Source organism: Epinephelus lanceolatus, chromosome 13, assembly GCF_041903045.1.
Source record: "Epinephelus lanceolatus isolate andai-2023 chromosome 13, ASM4190304v1, whole genome shotgun sequence".
In the NCBI taxonomy this organism is placed as follows: domain Eukaryota; kingdom Metazoa; phylum Chordata; class Actinopteri; order Perciformes; family Serranidae; genus Epinephelus; species Epinephelus lanceolatus.
In genome coordinates, this window is record NC_135746.1 from 7,538,692 (window position 1) to 7,559,105 (window position 20,414).

The 20,414-nt window shown below is 41.6% G+C and overlaps 1 protein-coding gene across 10 annotated transcripts in view; it reads left to right on the forward strand.

Annotated features, from left to right (window-relative positions):
• nrxn3b (neurexin 3b) overlaps positions 1-20,414 on the forward strand; it is a 435,238-nt gene that overhangs the window by 94,659 nt on the left and 320,165 nt on the right. For 6 of the 10 annotated variants that reach the window (XM_078173689.1, XM_078173684.1, XM_078173688.1 and 3 more), the window contains exons 5-7: positions 3,951-4,252; positions 5,739-5,762; positions 7,382-7,543. In XM_078173689.1, the coding sequence (XP_078029815.1) occupies positions 3,951-4,252; positions 5,739-5,762; positions 7,382-7,543 (488 nt within the window). The remainder of the gene's footprint in view (positions 1-3,950; positions 4,253-5,738; positions 5,763-7,381; positions 7,544-20,414) is intronic. The other 4 variants (XM_078173690.1, XM_078173685.1, XM_078173693.1 and 1 more) reach the window with 1 other exon arrangement.

The following is a 20,414-nucleotide window of genomic DNA, read 5'->3' on the forward strand; positions in this document are numbered from 1 at the left end:
CTTTGTTCCGGCTCCACAACACTGCTCCCTCATGTTTACATATAGCCTGATCCAAAACAACAAACCGAAGCTTTACAGCCTGCAGCTCGTATGCTTTCTCGCCCTCCTGCTTTCTCTCCTTTCACTTGTGGCCTTCATGACTTCTCTGGGAGCACACAAAAGAAAATGCCGGATGCAGAGGAAATTAAATGTCACGTTGAAAATTGTATTATTGGCAGGTAATGACATAGCTACTGTAGCTAAGTACCAGAGCAGTTAGTTGGTTCGGTATGTTGGCAGGGGATTTTTTCTGAAGGTTGCGATTTCTGAAAGGTGCTGCCTTGAACACTGTGTTGTTGGCGGAGGAATCTTCTAGTCTTACCCTTGAGTCCGAGTCAGTGGTACCATATCCAACTTAACATGCTGTATAAAGAAAAAGACAGTCTGACCTTGTCTCTAATAGATTCACCCAGACCCAAGCTGACCAGTGTGTCAAGCCACCTTTCAAGAGGCAGCAGGAAAAGTGTCAATTATTTCATCACAGATCATAAGGACACACTACTCCTGTGATCCACTCTTTCTTTCTTGTAGAGTCTTCTCTTTCCCTCAGACCAGCAATTTTATTTTTGCTCTCTCAGTCTCTCCATCCATCCCCGAGCCCCCGTCACTTTCTGTCTGGAGCTGTCTCACCTTACTCTCAGTGTCGATCTAAAAAATGGGCTCAGGAAGTCACTTTGCAACAGCGGAGTGATATAAAACTGTAAAATCAGGCTAAGTTTGATTTATGCGCACCATTAGCGGGGAATAGTGTTCCATCATAAGTAGTCTGTCTGTCTAGAGGCTGTATACGAAACCTAAACCCGCAGTCGTACAGATAGGATTTTATGATCTGAACTGAATGATGGGATTATCATAGCTGTAATTATGGTGAGCGGTGCATTGTGTGTGCGTGAGTGTGTTTGCTTGATGCACCCTTCTCTGCAGCATCACAGTGGTTCTCATATTTACTGAGGCTGCATCGTGATTGATGCTGGGACCAACACGGACGCTGGGCTTGTTTCATGTTTTAAACATTGCAATAAATGTGGTAATGAATGAGATAATGACTGTTTGGCTGTAGTTGTCATGGCGCACATAACTCAGGAGGAAATGTGGTGAATCACAGCAAGCTCAGGTGCTGAATTTCAACACTGGAAATGTTTCACTCAGTAGGGATGGGCATTTAAAATGATTTCCATATTGGAGTGCTGGCACTGAATTATCATCACGTACTTGCCAAAAGAAAAACGAAAAACGTAAGAATAGGGTCCTAAATGAACACCACAGCAAAAATGTGGGTAGGGGCTAGGGTACGCCTACCTCTCTGCTCTGTGGAGATTAGCTATTATCATAGACTGTATAAGATAATGGACATTGCCACTATGACATCACCCATTGGTTTATGGACTCCTATTTTGAATTTATTATATTTTATAAAAATGCTTATGGTAATGTCAAGTTTTGATAGCAAAAATCATTAAAACAAAATGTACTTACTAGAAAAACTTAACATCTGACTCCTAGAGGGTCTTTTAGTGCGACTAAGTGTTGAACTAGAATTTTTTTAGGTGACCGGAACGTTACAATCAACATTCATAGACTGAAACACACTGAAGTAGTGACAGCTAGCTACTCTGTGAATCTGGGGTTACACCACAGTAACGTTACCTAACCAACATTGTCGCCAACAGATGGCACACGCTGTCAGTGGTCATGCCCTAAACTATATGTAACTTTAAGCCTTAAAGGGAAATTTCGGTTTATTTCAACCTGTCTCCTATCATCCTAAATTTGTTTCAAGTGACTAGTGACATAAAAATAATAGTTAGCGTGTTAGCCGTTAGCCTAGATACAGCTGGGGCGCATAGTAGCGTCAGACCTGTTAAAACGTAAGTGAACAGGCAACCTTCAAGTGCAAAGTTAGTCCACTAAACAACCTTTTTTTCCATAAAGACCGCCTCATATCGTTAGGATAAATGTCAGAGAACATATAGAAAACGACATGTGAACGTGTTGTCTCACCTTACCGGTGTGGTGCCATGTTTGTTTACCATTTAGCTCTGCTTTCCAAAGCGCGGCCAAAATATTGCGAGAACAAGCAGCGATCTCATACTATGCCTGAACAAGCAGCAACAACTGGAAGGCAGAACCGGACAGTAGCCTGAAAAGTTCATTCATTTATTTTATGAAAGATTTATAGAATAATGGCTGACTTTTTGCCAGACTTTGACTTTGTGGAGGAGGAATTTGATTTTGCAAAGTTTGACGGCCGCCCTTATTTGTTTGAGCCAGAATACACTGACGAAGAGCTTTGTGAAATTGAAGAATGGAGGAGGAGAGAGAGAGAGGCGCAACAGGTAGAGGACGAGAGAGGAGGAATGGCTGCTGCAAGGCTGCGTAGCTCTGGAGATTGGTGGTGTACCTGTGAATGCTGTGCCCCAGTGCCCACAGAAGAGGAATGCCTCTGTTGCAAGGAATGGGACTGGTTGCAGCCTTATTTTCAAGGTCTGGGTGTGACCGAGGACGAGACACCTCCACCTGGAGTAGTATCCAGCTGGGCTCTATCTAGAGCTCGCGAGATTTCAGGCACGGTATGAGATCACTGCTTGTTCTCGCGATATTTCGGCCACGCTTTGGAAAGCAGAGCTAGATGGTAAACAAACATGGCAGCACACCGGTAAGGTAAGACAACACGTTTACATGTCGTTTTCTATATGTTCTCTGACATTTATCCTAACGATATGAGGCGGTCTTTGTGGAAAAAAAGCTTGTTTAGTGGGTAACTTTGCACTTGAAGGTTGCCCGTTCACTTACGTTTTAACAGGTCTGACGCTACTATGCGCCCCGGCTGTATCTAGGCTAACAGCTAACATGCTAACTATTATTTTTATGTCACTAGTCACTTGAAACAAATTTAGGACGATAGGAGACAGGTTGAAATAAACCGAAATTTCCCTTTAATTACTGTTGAAGCCACATTAACATTCTTTGTATCCGTTTTGATTCATGTTTAACTAATAGTGACTCGTTCTCCCTGTTCGCCCCTCAGAGGCCTTAAATGTAATGTTTTTTATTGACAGACTCTACAATTACATTTAAACGGGTTAACAGTTATATAAAACCTCACACCCTGTACAGTTGTATGAATGTTGAAATTAGCTATAGAGACCAAAATTGTTTTTTTGCACTAGGCTGTACACGTTTATTTCTGCTGTAAAGTTGTACATTTTAACATGGGGGTCTGTGGGGATTGACTCGCTCTTGGAAGCAGCCTCTAGTGGCCATTAGTGGAACTGCAGTTTTTGGCACATTGCTTAGGCTTAATTTTTCAGCCCAGGAGTTTGCGGCTTGGCTATGATAAACAACTTTAATATTACACCATTCTGCTTGTAATGTTAGATTGAGTGATGTCTTAAGGTGTCAAATGATGTCAAAGGTGACATATATATATATTATGTTATAAGGAGGGAGGTGGATGATGTAACACCGAGGTGAGACACCAACCAAGCAAAGATCACTGTTCGAGACCAACAAAAAATGAAACCGGTTGTATTTTAGCATCCTGTTGCTGTTTTTCCAGCATGGATGGTGGCACAAAAAGCAGTTGTTTTTTTTCAGAGACATTGCTACATTTCTTGCACCCCCAAAACTCGTAATTTAATCCAAAATGTAATCTTTTCCTAGCTATAGCCAAGTGGTTTTTGTGCGTTAACATAATCACAAGTTCACCAGAGTGTTGTTGAAACATAAAGTGTGTATGTTTTCTTTTATGAAGCATGCACAAAAATGGAATTACTTGTTGAACAAATACTGATGCCCAATTGAGTCCTCGAGTACTCATGTCCATCCCTGTCGCTTTCCTTCTCTGACTGTCATGAAAAAGGAATATCACTCCTAAAAGTAACATTTTATTTCTCCCTTTGTCGTTGCAGCGAGGGAGGAGAACGTGGCCACCTTCCGTGGCTCGGAGTACTTCTGCTACGACCTGTCACAGAACCCCATCCAGAGCAGCAGCGATGAGATCACACTGTCCTTCAAGACCTGGCAACGAAACGGCCTCCTCCTCCACACGGGGAAATCCGCAGACTATGTCAACCTGGCGCTAAAAGATGGGGCCGTCTCCCTGGTCATCAATCTGGGCTCCGGGGCCTTTGAGGCCATTGTGGAGCCAGTCAATGGAAAATTCAATGACAACGCCTGGCACGACATCAAAGTGACACGCAACCTGAGACAGGTAATCGGGGGTAGCAGTGATGGACGGAGTTTGGAGACACGTGGAATTTTTTTTTTTGCTTTAGATTACCTGCTTCCAAGAGCTTTGAGAGAGAGCTGGCGTTAAGAATGTCACCTTGTTCTGATTGGTTGTCATTCCATCGCCACAGTTCAGAAACATTACTGAGATAGATGTCATACTTTTGGTTGTCTTTACAAACACATGAATTCTTTTAATTTAATTCCATCGTTCAACTTCTTCTTTACAAATTGAACAGTTATAAAACAGGGTGAAGCAGGTGATGGATAGCTTAGTCAGAGCACCATTATGCTAGGTATTTTCTTTTCTCCTGTTTATCGGCTTGTTGAACTTGAGTTCCCTGTGTCCTCAAATTAAAGTTATCTGATAATTCTATTTTGCTTCACTCTCCCCTAAGCTGACACTTCCATCAGGCGCTGTCGCTATCTCCTTGCTTTCAGAAGCTGTTTTTTTATGCTCGTGGAGAATATAGACTTTCACTTTAAAGCCAGGCAGAGTGTGTTTGCCTTTGAGCCGTCCATTAATGCAGTATTTATAGCTCGGATGATCAGGATGCTTTTTAAAGACAGAAATACATTTCCATCAAAGATGTTCATCTGTTGTACATAAGCAGAATTTGTTACTTGACAGATATTGTTTACCATTTTCTTAATGTGATTTAAAATTAGCTTGTATTACAGCCGGGTGGAGCTAGTATGAAGCAGTGCTGTCTACAGGAGGCTGTAGCAAGAGAGGAACAGGATAATGAGAGCCGGTGCTGTATGGAGGTAGTGCTAGCTGCAAATTGTGGAGTTGTTCAGTGCCTTTGTCGACCTTTAGTTTGTCTGCAAGGTGAGACAGCATTTAGTGTTGCTTTCAGAGCAGCACGACAAGTAAGTGCCGATTTCCTGACCCTCCCTGACAGTAAGCTTTTGCCCTACAGGTTAGTAAATAGGTGTAGCTGAAAATCCCAACAGGATAAGACACAGTTTAGCAGGTTAGAAGCTAAGAGCCAAGGGCTGCTTGCCTGCTTTCTACTTCAAGATCTGTCTTTCTTTCACAATCATTTTCTCTCCGCTTTGAAAGGAACTCTTTGTTAGACTAAGGGTGAAGAAAAAAACACTACAAGTTTTGTTGGAGTTGGAGCCATCCTACACAAATTTTTATCTGACAGTCCCACATCTTACCTCTCTTTGTCTTTTCTTCTTGCAGGACTCTGGTGTAGAAAATTTGGCTAGGATGGCAGGCTGGCACTTTATTACTGCAGCGAGTCTCTGACAAATCGTGTAGCGTTTTTTCACCACAACACTAACTCATCCATGATAAAAGTCATTTTTTTACTACTAACCAATATCTAACCAACTAATGTACTAACTAACATCCTAATTCTTCATCGTTGCTTTTGGTTTTTGTTTTCTGTCCATCCTTATTAACAACCTTTTTTGTTCACTATTCTTTTGATTTCCTTTCTTCCCCTTTTTCTGGAAAGCAATCAGGCATTGGACACGCTATGGTAAACAAACTACATTGTCTGGTAGATATCATTCTTATTGTCTTTTTTTTGGGTTTGCCGTGTGTCCCCTCCCCCTCTCTTCTTTTATTCGTTCTCTTTGAGTTCCATCCTAGACACTCTTATCAAAAAATGAGGAGATGGGTTTGTATTACCAGGCAATTCTTTCTTCGCTTCTTCTCAATTTCCTCCCTGACCTGCCAACAGCCTCCTTCTTTACCCCACAATCCCCCATCCTGTTTTTTTTTTCACTTTGGCTTTTACTTTTTTCTCTTTGTTTCTTCCACATTACTGCAGATTTCCAACAAGTAAAAAATTGAATTCTTTGCCTTTTGTCAAGGCAACTTACTTTTTGTTTATTTTTTTCACACAAAAAGTCCCCATTTTTTGTGAGGACTGTCGTCCAGAACTGACAGAAGCTTGCCACAATCCCAAAGATGGTGACCTCGACACCGAGCCCTAAAAGAGACCAAAAAATGGCAACCCTTAACCTTCATTGCGGGAGCTCTGACAGTTGTTTCCAACTCACTATGGCGCATGGCATGCCCACACCTCATCGACCTCTCACCTCCCAAAGTCATATAACCTCAACCCTGTCACCCAAATAACCACTAACACTCTAATTCACTCACCTTCCACCTGTCACTGTATCACTCACTCTACCCTCCCTGTGTGTTTTTGTAGCATGCTGGTGAAAGTGGTGTTTGTGTGTTGTGGCTAACCTTGATCACCCTTACCCCCAGGCTCATATGCATAACATTTCTAAGAATAAGCATACTGATCTAGGATTATCGGTCTGGTCCTGTGACATTGAAAATACAACCATGACACCTGAGCTAAACCTGATCAGAGATCAGCTATTCTGAGAGTGTGTTTGAATATGGGCTCTGGTCTTGATCGTGCATGAGCCTTCTGCACCTGTGTGGCCTGCTCCAGCTTTGTATGGCACCATTGATCCACTTACTCCCTTACATGTCCAATTAAATGTGGTTAATTTGCCTTCTAACAGTGATGACCTTGGTTTGCACATTGATGTGGTGTGAAAAGCCTCCCTTTGTTTTGCATGTGCGTGGATATGTAGATGTAAATGTCTGCGAGAGAGAGGAGAATGTGACTGATGTTGTGAGAGTGAATGTATGTACGATTGCGCGCGTGTGTGTGTGCTCACATACGTGTGTACAGTATATGTGTGTGTCTGCAGTTACCAGATAAATCCCGAAACCTAAGACAAGTGCGATCAATTTGTCCTTGGTTTGAACATTGTACTAACCCTCCCCCCAACCTGAAGTTTCAGAACCAAACCTATGATCCATTCTCTTACCCCCATCAAAGATAAAGAAAATATGCCTCTGCCATATTTTCTTTACCTGTCCTGTGAATCCTATGGCAAAAATTCCATTAACAAAATCCAAACGCTGTCTGGTCCAAAACAATCGCTTCAAGGTACCCAACCCTTCTGTAAAAAAAGAAAGGTTCAATGAGAAAGCAACCTACAGTGAAAAGACAGTTCAAATAGCTCGTTTCAAATGCAGACCAAGGAAGGACGTGTGTTTTAGACACAGCACGGGATCGAATCCCAGAGTGTAATGGCTCGGCTTTGGCTATGTGTTACCCCTCGACAGGTGACTATCTCCGTTGATGGGATCCTCACCACCACTGGCTACACCCAGGAAGACTACACCATGCTGGGCTCTGATGATTTCTTCTACGTGGGTGGGAGCCCCAGCACTGCTGACCTGCCCGGATCTCCAGTTAGCAACAATTTCATGGGCTGCCTCAGAGAGGTAGGAATTGAATACGTAAAGAACAGGTGCATGTTCATTGGTATATCTGCATTTACATTGAAATGTTCAATATCTCACGAGTGTTTTCTTCATGCATAAATGTGCAGCAGCACACAGATGCTTTCCTGGTATTCACTTATCCGGTGCAGCTGTTTTAGATATGGACAATAATAATAATCAGCATACACTCCCCAAAAGGAAGGGAAAGGAGAATGAAATAAAATTGCATTATCAATTAAAGCTGCTGAGTTGGCAGAGGAAGTATCAGACTTTCAATATTCCCCCACCTAATCTAATTCATAACACTTACTGCAGTTTGTGTGTGAGAAAATATCCCCAAATTGCTTCTGTCACATGTAATTTGCAGCATCAGCTTGAGTGTGCCGCTGAAACGCCTCCCAATGGGCAGCAATCTGAAAGAAATATTTGCCTGTGATGAAACAGGAAAAAGCCTTGTTGTTTCGGGACGTTTATATTGTATTTGCTGGCTCTTGGAGCTCGTGCGCAGAGCCAGAAAAAATATATTAAGTGCCCTGTTATTTACATTTTGCTCACCATTACTTATTCTGCAGCAAGTAATGATAATAAAGGGAGGACCAGTGGCTCTTCAGAGCTGTAAAAAAAAGTCAGTACATTGATTTCTGCAGTTTAGCAGCAGTCTGAGGAACAACATTATGTTTTTACTCGGCTCTGGGTGCAAGTTTGTGTTGGAGCTGCAGTATGGAGCATTGTTTTTACTTTAACAACACGTCATATCCTCATTATCAGTGGTTTCATCCTGCTGTTTGAATGGTATTTTAAAGAGTGATAAATTGGTTGCTCGTACTTGTGGTACTCTGTGCCTACCTGCACTTAGTTTGTTTTCACATTGCTGTTTTGATATTTTTAAACTCTGTTACAGTGTTAAAAGGAAGGTCAGTTCTGATTAAATTACAGGAGTAATGCGCTTTAGATGACTGAAATACTGCCAGAAAATTGTTGCCATAGTTTGCTGCTCTGGTCGATACAGTTACCTTTGGTGAAATGACAAACTCCTTGCAGGAAGTCATTTCATAATGGGCCAGGATCAAAGGCCCTGGCAGCGGCTGCTGAAGCACTACAAGCTGAAAACATGAATAGCAATAAGCTGCATCCACCATGTATCAAAAACACAGGTGAAAAGTAATGCAGCTCCTCTGTACTGAAGAAAAGACGGATCGTATGAAACTGAGGAATCCAACACTGTGAAAATGAATCGATCCACCATGTTTTTTATTATTATTATATAATTCCTACAGCGTCTAGCTTGGATCAGATATCAACCAAAGAAATGTCTTCTGTTTCATTTATCAATGCTCACAACTGACACCCTATATTATTTATTTTTATTTCTTATTAATATTTTCTAATTTAACCTATATTTAACCAGGAAACGTCCCATTGTCTTGAAGACGTTTCATCTCCCATCCAAGAAGCTTCTTCAGTCCCTTGCAACAGACCCTTACAGAGTCGTTAAGGTCACATGTGAGCTCTTAGTTTCAGGGTCGTTAAAGTCACATTTGAGTCGTTGACCCACCCAGCCGTCATGTGAGTCGTTAGGGTTAGATGGGACCAGGTGTGAATGGGTGATAAGTCGTCTAGGGAGGGATACCAGGATTGCATTGTAGGTCTTCAAGAAGTGCAAGCAAGTCCAGTTGCCTACGATATAGCACTTATGATTACCATGACTGAGAATCTTTCCTGACGTAAGTTAGAGAGCAGTTCATGTACAAAGTAGCTTCACTGTCAACACCTCGCTTTACCACTACCTGATAATATTTGACACTCACAGCAGTCCCCAAAAATGTGAAACCATTTTGACTATAAGACGTTTAATTTTGCTGCAACAAACGCTACATGCAAAATGTTTGTCTTCAACCCTGAAAATGGAGCATCTTTTGTTCACAGTTTAATTTTCATGGCATTTCAGCTCCATGTGTCAACTCTGACACAAACTCACAGGGATGCAGCACTAATAAATACATTTACATTTGAGCATTGCAGTTTATTTCTGGCCTTTGAAACAGCAGATGACAAAACAGTCCTGTGACAGACTGCACTTAAGTTTCTCGTTAAAGCTAGAGTGCGGAGCTTTTGTCTCCACCCACTGGCAGTTAGAGGAATTACATAAAAACTGTTGACACATGCCTATGACGTCTGCCTACAGGTGAGCTCGCTGCACCTCCCCGACCCCTGGGAGCACTCTCTTCTAAATATTTTGACGTTCCTCTGAACATGGAGCTTCATTTTTATGTGGTGCATCCACTCTTTGACGCTTCTTTGGATTTTCCACCATAGTTTCCGCCATAGCCATCTTCCCTATTAAAAATAAAACAAATCTTTATTTCAAACTGTCAGCATACATAGTATAGCAAGAATACATCAGAATCCAGGGACATTCAGACGAGGCATTGATAAAACAAAACCAAAGGCAGTGCCAAATAGAAAAGAACAATGGAAACAAAACAAATCTAATAAATAAATGAATCTCTCCCCCCTTTCACTGTGGCTGACATAAAACGCATCACTTCTGGTGCGCCTACACAGGAAAACGCCCCAGAAAGTAAAACCTCCTGAATACTGAGAAATGTAAAAGTTTTCTCTGGAGCAGATAGGCTTAATCATCATTGTGGGGTTTCATTTGGCGAGGGCTTGAATATAACAGATGTTCATTTATATGTAAAAATTGTGCATACCTGCTCTAAAATCTTTTTAAAAGACAGCAAAAGCTACAATCATCAAGTCATAATTCTGTCTTGGATAATTGGCTGGTAAGTTATTAGTCCTATAAACAGTGGTTTTACAAGCCTAGTTTTGTACTGAGTGAAACAAAGTTGGATGATTGAACACTGAATGATACAGCAGTATAAACAGTGCTGCATTAAGTAACTGCTGAATTTACCAAGTGCATTTACAGGTACAGTGTGTGGGGTTTAAGGGTGTCTGTTGGAAGAAGTGGAATATAATATTCATAACTGTTTTCTTTAGTGTATAATGACCTGAAAATAAGAATATTTGCGTTTTTATCATCTTAAAATGAGCTGTTTACAGCTACTTTCAAAAGCGGTCCTCCCCCATGGAGTCTGCCATGTTGTTCCTACAGTAGCCCAGAATGGACAAACCAAACACTGGCTTTAGATAGGGCCGCCTGGTTTTCGAGCCCCTACATGCCTGGCACACAGGAGAGGGTTCAGTTCTGCAACCTCACCAGTAGGTGCCACTAAATCCTACACAGTTAAGTCAAGTCAATTTCATTTATATAGCACATTTCATATGACAAGCGTAAACTCAGTGTGCTTTCAGTAACAGGGGTCAGCAATCTATACTATCAAAAGCCATTTTTGGCCCAAAATGTCTGAAGCCGCACGAAATATTTGAGCCTTATAAAGAAGTATTTCTAGTAGATCTAACTGAGCATGTGTGGCTACTGTGCAGCGGACTACTGATGATTATTTGGTACTTTAACTTTGCAACTTATTTCCTCCAAGACTTTACCTTGATTTGGATTTGGAATCTATATCCAGCCTCACTAGGGAGACTGAATACAAGCCACCGCCTTTGGGGTTTGGGAAAATTTAGAGGAAAAGGCCTTAGATGCGTTACACACATTTTAGTTGACAATTTTTAGAAAAAAATTTATATACTTTATTAAATTAAATTTTTTCATTCCATTGTCAATTACACACAGGTCCAAAATAAACACATGCACAAACAGGACCTATAGTTTAGTTTTAGTTTAGTTTATTTTATTCCTGTGTCATGCACCTAAAAGTGCCCATCCCTCATGGGTTTATATAGTCTCGCCACCAGACAATCAGAGATCTCCGCCTTCTGATAGTCTGGGGACACGCCCTCCCGGAAATGTGCACTCCCCCTTTTCTCGTCCGCAAGGAAACAAACACACAGAGAGTTTGAAAATGGATGCCAAGAGATTTAACTCAGTTTTATCAAACGTGTGCTCAGTCCACAAGATTGTGGAAATGAAGGACTTACAGCGACTTTGTTTAAAACTTTTAACGCAGTCGGACTATGTTTACAAGCACAAGAGTTCAGCGAGCCACCGAAGGACCGCCCTGCGGATTTACTATTGGTTCTGCAACGCAGGGAGTTTTTTTAAACTCTGAAATTGTATCCGCCCATCTAAACACAAAATCAGGGAGAAAGACATCAGTCTTTAGTTAAGCAAAGCGTCTAAAGACTGACTTGTGAGTCTAGGGTTTATAAGACACCAAAAGAGATAGTTGCAGCATTCACAGATAATTCATAACAATTCAGTTCATTTCAAAATAACAAAAAAGAAACAAACATACTATAACAGCTCATCCTTGAACAAAATATTCTGTCTTCTCTCCCAGGCCTTGCAAACAAAATCTGCAACAAAAAAGGTTCCCTTCCTGAAACATAGTTCAAGCTTTTCATAATCATCCAACTATACATGCACTAAGTGAAGAGATGTCAGAGTGAGGGGGCTGCCCATGGACAAGCGGTGGGTTGGGTTCGGTGCCTTCCTCAAGGGCACCTCGGCAGTGCCCAGGAGGTAAACTGGCACCTCTCCAGCCACCAGTCCATGCTACACATTTTTACAATTGGCAAATGTAAGAGTCACTTTAGCCCCACAAAAATGATAAAGGAAAATTAAAATGTCAAAAAAATAACTGTCATTTGTCTGAACAGGGGCTAAAGATCTACCTTTGGCGCTGGAGCCGCAGGTTGCCTACCCCTGCACTAGACCTTTAAACAGTGATTTGATCATGTAGAATAGAATAATGAACAGAATCACAGTCAGTAACTATGAATCTTTGTGCTGAAATGAACTAAAACATTTAAATTAGCAAAGTCATTGTAGTTATTCCCACCTCTAACACTAAAACTCCTTCAGACAATTATCATTTTTATTTTATTTCACAGTCAAAACATCATTGGGTACTGTGATGATTTTAGCCCAGGTAATCATACTATGAAATGTATTTACACCTGCATATAAAACCAGCTTCGACCCAGCTGATGGGTCACGTCTACAGAACTTACATTTGCTTGACATCTCGACATGCTTCGTAATATTTTTACCTTCCACTACAGGGACATTATTATGCCAACGTGTCTCAGCCTGGCCCTCCTCCACCCTTGTGTCCTGGCTGTTTTTCCCTTCCATCACATCCTTCTCATTTTTGACAAGAGCCAGTTAGTCTTGTGATGTGCTGCCAAGCTCAGTCGAGCACCTTCCAACACGCCTTTCATTTAGCCAAGTTAGCTTCCATCAGACCACTTTTCCTTGTTTAGAGGGTGCGTACACACAAACGCACACACACACACACGCACGCACGCACACACACACACACACACACACACACACAAGCAACCATGTTTGGGCTAAGACAAAGTCACCTTGTCTGCATTGTTTTATGTTTCGACTGAGTGGCTCAGACTGCTGTTCCCCCAGTCATTACCACATTGGCTAATGCATCTCTGGTCCACCCTCAAACTGCTGTCACACTCTCACAGATACAGTACATACATTTCTAGCATTGACCCAGCCGTGACTGTACTGTTGCCTGAGGCTCCGTAAATAAATAGATAACATGTCCTGATCTCACTCAGATGCACCTGTGATCCCTAACATCCTAGCTTTCTTTAGTCATAGGACAACTGGCCCAGTTTGCTCAGAGTACAGTTGAGCTCTAAACGTCCCAAAATGAGACACTCTTTGCTGTGATATTGTGTTTCAAGCCATTTGTGTATTTATGTTTGTGCTTTTGCAACGTGGGAGGATTTGTTGATTCACAGTTCTTGATAGCCTTGAAATCGTCTTTTTTCCTGAAGCCAGTAGTTGCATCAGTATTTACCATAGTAATTAGTCATTCATTTGAATTGTATAAACTGTTGGGCATAATTGTTTGTGTTTGATTTGCCTATAGGTTGTTTTATTCCATTCTAAGCACACTAGCAGGGTGAAGTAAGCTGTTTGGACACATCGCTGCTCTGTATGTTAATGCACATGGTGATGCAGTAAATTCCCACACAAGGGCTGAACTAATCCTCTCCTGAGACTTCTCACTCATCCTCCAGTGTGGGCGACACACCCAATGTGATTATAAGGAGAATAAATCTAATATACTGTGCAGCTTTTGTCTAGCTCTTGTTGCAAATTTTATGATGCTGGCTTGTGATACTGCACCAGCATCTACCTGCACTCAGGTTTTCATGTTTCTGGCTACCTGCCAAATGTAAGTCCAATATTTGCTCTTCTTTTGGCTCTGTTTTTGGTCCCCACCAGCCTCTAGCTACTAAATCTTTTACTATATTCACCAGCAAGTCACTAAATCTTTTACTATATTCACCAGCAAGTCACTAACTTTTTTTGTCTCGGGAAAAAAAAGCTTGTCTGAAAATAGCTGCCCACTGAGCTGGAGATGAGGTTGATGAGAGCTTTGAGACTGAACTGAGAGGACATATTTGCATGCTAGGAAACCAAAATAACAAGCTGAAAGCAGCTAAAATACTCTGTGGTGCTCAGGGGGACTACAGAGTCAGGTTGTAATTGTCCAGTAATTCACTACAAATGACCGTTGTTGATATAAAAATATTAATTTGAGCAGCTTTGAACAGATAGTTTGTGTAAGTGTATGCTATATTGAGAATATTTTCACCGCTTACCCTACCAGACAGCCCTCTTCGATGGAGAAGCAGTTAATGGCTTCAAGCTAACAAGCTAACTGATCAAGGCAGCGTTAGACAAGCAGCTTCTGTGTTCACTGATGTTAATTTACTGTTCTTGAATGGAGTCGTGCTTTGAAGAGGGCGATATAACGGCTTTAGTTTGGGATTGGAAGTCACTTTCTGATGGCAATGTAAAGTGGTGAAAATAGTCTTATCTAAATCACACCCCCAGTTTGGAGAAGCAGGCAGGAGTACCAACACGGAAGCTAAGCAATGTACTGCTGTGGATGCGGTCGGCAACAAAACATACTGAACCACCCAAAAAAATCAATATCAGTTTATGTGTGCGCCTCTTTAGAATATTTTCACAACTTTAAATTGCCATCAGACAGTGATTTCAGATAGGAACTGAAGTGGTTATATTGCTCTTTCAAAGCCAAACTCCATTGAGAAAAACACTAATTTAACATTGGAGAGCACAGGAACTGCTGGTCTACCGCTGCCTCGATCACTTAGTTTGTTTGTGGTATTGTGTGACTTTGGCATTTTAAATGGTTAGTTCAGATTCACCACAATCACACAATAACACAAACTAACTAACTGATCGAGGCAGCAATAGACCAGCAGCTCCTGTGTTCAGCGATGGAGAATTACTGTTTTTCTCAATGGGGTCTGGTGACTTTGACGAGAGCAAGGCTGGGGAGCTGAAGCAATTGATGGCTTCTCTGTTAGAGAGGGCTGCCTCCGCAAGGTAAAACGATTAGAAATATTCTCAATATAAACTGATATTGATTTTTTATGGTGGCTAAAAATGTTTTGTTGCTGCCCCCGTCCACAGCAGTACTTTTAGCTGCAGTGTCAGTACTCCTACCTGCTTCTCCAAACTGCTGACTGACGCTTACTGTATATATTAAACTGACTATGAAAAAGTATCTCATTCAAGCCCACTTCAAAAGATCTGAACAATCCCTTTGAGGAGGCAAATGCATTAACGTAAAGAGTTTGCGTGTATCATCATGCGTTGCGGTGCAGAGGCAGTCGTATCCTCCATGTGCTTCCATTATTATCCCAACAATTGTGACTCAGCATGAGTTGGCCCTTGAGAGGGAGCGTTTGGTGGACAGAATCATGGCGGTGATTCACCATGTGGTTGGGTAGTGGTAGTATTGTGCGATCCTCAACTGTTCATCATATGTTGCCCCATTAAGCAGGCATGATGCCAGCTGCTGCCCAGGACTATGCAAACTGCTCACGACCGGCTGCGTGATCTCCCCCTCATTTTTCTATTCATTCATCTCCCTTACCGTTCCATGAGGCCCAACTTGAAGCGTTTCTGCGAGCTGTGTTACATGTATTTAAATCTTTTCTTTCACCTACATGCACTCCCTGTGCATCATCTGTTTGTCTCACTGCCTCTCTTTCACTCTCATACTCCATATTTATGTCTTCCTGCCCCCTCCACCTCTTCCTTTGGATTCAATATCCCCAGATGAGGGAATGATTCAGTTTTGTTTGGCCCATTGCTCAGATCACAGTGCGTCAGTATTTCTGTCTGATTGTGTGTGTTTAATGTCTGGCTGGAGTGCTTCAAATGCTACAGACGCAGGAATGTTGGTTCGTTTTGGTCTCTGTTTGCTATGAGATAAAAAAAGTGCATCACTTGGAGCTGATGAATAAGCTGATGGAGGCATGTGTTGCTGCGATGAGTGAATGCCTCCCTTTCTCTTCTGTCTGACAACAAAAGAGATGCCGCATGCTGCCATCACAACCCCTTTCTCGTTCAGTCTCCACTGCACTCATCTGCCCCTGAAGGCTACATGGGATGTCATCCATACACAACACACACACACACACACACACACGTCCCTCTTATGCGCGTGTTTTGCCATGTGGGCTGCTGCGCATCACGTGACTGCAGGCCAGTGGGCAGCCGCCCCAGCTCACTCTCCGGTCAGCCTGATGTTTGCAGCGCCTTCTGCAGCCCCCACCCTCCCCTCTCACGCCATCCAGCCCCTCCTTCCGGTGTCACAGGGCACCCGTGTCGGCACTGGAGCTGTGCAGTGGCAACTTGTGTCAGACTGTGGGGGTGGCTGGGGCATGCGCTGTCATGCGCTGTCTGCTGAGAGAGGAGGAGCTGCATGCAGGAGAAGGACAGGAAGATGATGAGTAACGAGCAGGGATGTATTCAAGAGTAGAAGGTGTGTGTTTGGGGAAAACAAAGGGAGTGACAGGAGGTCGGAGAGGACAGGTGCAGATGAGGTGAATGTCAGCAGGTGGGAGACAGGCAGAAAAACACTGAGATGAACGGAGATCAAGAGAATGATGAGTAAGTGTGAACAAGAGGAGAGAGGGCAAGAGACCAACATTTGGCATTTGAGAGGAACATTGTCGTCATCAGTTTCGTCTTAGTCACCACAGTATGTTCAGGCGACGCCTGTTTTCCCCTCCAATACAAATGCAAATGTCACCCTGTCCTTTTTAATTATTTTACTTTTTTTTAATGTCCCCTCAGAGGGCCAAACAGTGATGGATGGGGACAAACCTCAGACTTTAATGGGATGCCTTCACCTTCCACCCTCAGCCCTCCTATAGGCCAAACTCTGATGCTGGTTTGTTTACAGGATTTGTCTTCAGGTGACACCTTATGCACAAATATATAAACATATCATTACATAATCAAAGAAACAAAGACAGTAGGTCATAACCTTTCATTCTTTGAGTCCTTTCTTTGCATTCACTGTGCAACCATTCCTTTAAACAGATGAAATAGATGTGATTACAGAAAACAAGTTCACATCTCCTTGCTTCAGACTGAATGGCAGCCTCGCTGCAGTTACACTGTGCAATATCCTACTAACCATGCTACTTAGGAGATGAAAATCAAACACATACTGTTTTAATACCACTCTCCTTCAAGCACAGATTAAGAATACAGGGGCCCCTGGGCACAAAATCTTAGCGCTTTCCCCAAAACAACCACTCTTAACTACTTGTTATTGTAAAAACACAACACCTTAGAGACGAGAATATATACGTTAAATATATACATTTAATTAGGAGAGTCCATAATGTGTGTTTTATGAGAGGAGGCCTGCTTTATGCAAGACATTTGGGAAAAGTCGAGATAGTTGGTGTGTTTTTCCGAAGTGCAAAGTCTCTGCTATGCTTTTCTTTTTTAGCCTATAGCTTTGCTGCACCACTACTCCACAATTTCTATCCATGTTTGTTAGTTAGCAGCGAACTTTAATGTCTATGTCTATCTATCTAATGTCTATCTATTCTGTCTCAGCTAAGGTAACGTCAGTCTAACACAGTGGCTCCCAACTGGTCCAGCCACAGGGTCCAGATTTCTCCTTAGTCATTAGTTAAAGGTCCACAAAATTTAATATATTCATGTCGTCGAGCTAGGTTGGTGTCTCTGTTAAGTAGCTCTGTGTTAGTCACTCAATCTGCAACAGGAAACAGCACTTCAAAATAAAAGCTTGTACCGGAAATTCACCGTACTTCAAAAATTAAGTGTGTTTTTTTAGAAGCTTGACATGTTCGCGAGTCACTTGCGGTCCATTAAGCATGGACCTACGACCTACTTTTTGACCATGACCCACCAGTTGGGAACCTCTGGTTGAACATTCACAGCCTTGCTGCAATCTCAATTCGGACAGACACCTGACTCATCGTCATCGTCATGATACAGACACAGCCAGAAAGTCAATTACAAGATTTTTCTCATTTGCAAATGAAATAACTCTGCAATCATTGGTTCCTATTACAACACACACACACACACACACACACACACACACACACACACAATTTAACTTATTTAATTTACAAAAACCCAACAAAACAAACAGGATGAGGCCACAGTTGGTGAGTTTTTGGAGGCCCCTGGACGCCGGCCCGGTGGATAATCTGTGCTTGCTCTCCTCATCACACAATAGTGACCTAATTATATAATTTACTGCATTGCCAAAAAATCAAGAAACTCATGTAATAAAGTTGGCTGCTTTAATTGCGTAACGTTTTTGTTTTCCTGCAGTGTCAAAAGTGCCTGATGATGGCTAAGTTTGTTCCTGTTCAAGAAGTAGTCTAACACTTAAGGAAATATACTTTTTTTTTGCTTTCTTTCCTTGAGTTAGATGAGAAAATCAATATTATTCTCTAAATATAAATATCTTATGCATGAAGACTGGGAACTGGGCAAATCCACTCAACTGGCATTTCCCAAAGGAAACAAATCTGCCTACGAGCACCTCAACACTCACTTAATCACATTTTATCTTGCTTTTTTTAAGTTATTGTACATATACTGGAATATGAAACTGACAATTTGCAGTTTTATAAATACATTTTGTTTTCATATTATATCTGCAGTCAATCTTAAATATACTGAACAAAAATTTAAATGCAGCACTTTTGATTTTACTCCCATTTTTCACAGGTTTAAATTAAAGATCTAAGACTTTTTTTATGAACTCAATAGAAATATTTCTTTCAAATTGTGGTAACAAAATCGTTAAAATTCATGTTAGCGCTTCTCTTTTCCAAGATAATCCATCCACCTGACAGGTGTGACATATCAAGATGATTCAATAACATCATTAACACACAGGTGCCTTGGGATGGTCACAATAAAAGGACACTCTGAAATGTGCAGTTTGAGAGAGCCTGCCAGTCGCATGCTGACTGCAGGAACGTCCACCAGAGCTGTTACCCTTGAACCTTGAATGTCATTCCTGTGAATTTGGCAGTACATCCAGCCAGTTAACAGACAACAGCTCTGGTGGACGTTCCTGCAGTCAGCATGCCAATGGCACGCTCCCTCAAAACTTGCAGCATCTGTGGCTTTGTGTTGTGTGATCAAACTGTATATGTTAGATCAGGGGTGTCAAAGTCATTTCAGTTCATGGACCACAAACAGCCCAATTTGATCTCATGTGGGCCGGACCTGTAAAACCACTGCATAATAACCTAAAAGTAAAAATTCCTTCACATTTTTTTTAGTCTAAAGAAGCACATTCTGAAATTGTTCCTCTATTTACAAAACAAATAGCCTGTGATATCCTAAGAAAAATTATATGCAAATTCAAAAGTATGTCTCAGTTTTTCCACATTTACTCACTTTCATTACATGTAAATTTTTATCATAATTTTCCACCAAAGTGGAAGCAGTTGAAGACGATGGTTAAGTCATCACCTGCCTTACAAACCATTTACAATCTGAAGTTTAGTCAGTGCCTTAGCAGCAGGTTTCCACCCATATTGTTTAGTCTCATACAGATTCTTTTGGACTGAAGCTGCTGGTCGACAATATGTTGCTCAATGTTTAATATCTTCATATCTGACCACAGGAAGTATTCATTGTTGTAGAGAGAGTATTTTACGTGCAGTATCTTCTCACTGTTTAAATTTCTCTTGAAACCATTCAGCCTTCACATGTGCTTCAACATTAGGTGTGCAAAAGAATCCAGTGGGCTGGATTGGACCCTTTTGCAGGCCGATTCTGGCCCCCGGGCTGTATGTTTGACACCCCTGATTTAGAGTGCCCTTTTATCGTGACCATCCCAAGGCACCTGTGTAGTAATGATGCTGTTGAATCATCTTGATATGTCACACCCGTCAGGTGGATGAATTAGGTTAGAAAAGGAGAAGCCCTCACAAACACTGATTTTAAATACATTTGCGACCAAAATTAGCATATCTAGAAGTATACAGTACAGGCCAAAAGTTTGGACACACCTTCTCATTCAATGCGTTTTCTTTATTTTCATGAGTATTTACATTGTAGATTCTCACTGAAGGCATCAAAACTATGAATGAACACATGTGGAGTTATGTACTTAACAAAAAAAGGTGAAATAACTGAAAACATGTTTTATATTCTAGTTTCTTCAAAATAGCCACCCTTTGCTCTGATTACTGCTTTGCACACTCTTGGCATTCTCTCCATGAGCTTCAAGAGGTAGTCACCTGAAATGGTTTCCACTTCACAGGTGTGCCTTATCAGGGTTAATTAGTGGAATTTCTTGCTTTATCAATGGGGTTGGGACCATCAGTTGTGTTGTGCAGAAGTCAGGTTAATACACAGCCGACAGCCCTATTGGACAACTGTTAAAATTCATATTATGGCAAGAACCAATCAGCTAACTAAAGAAAAACCAGTGGCCATCATTACTTTAAGAAATGAAGGTCAGTC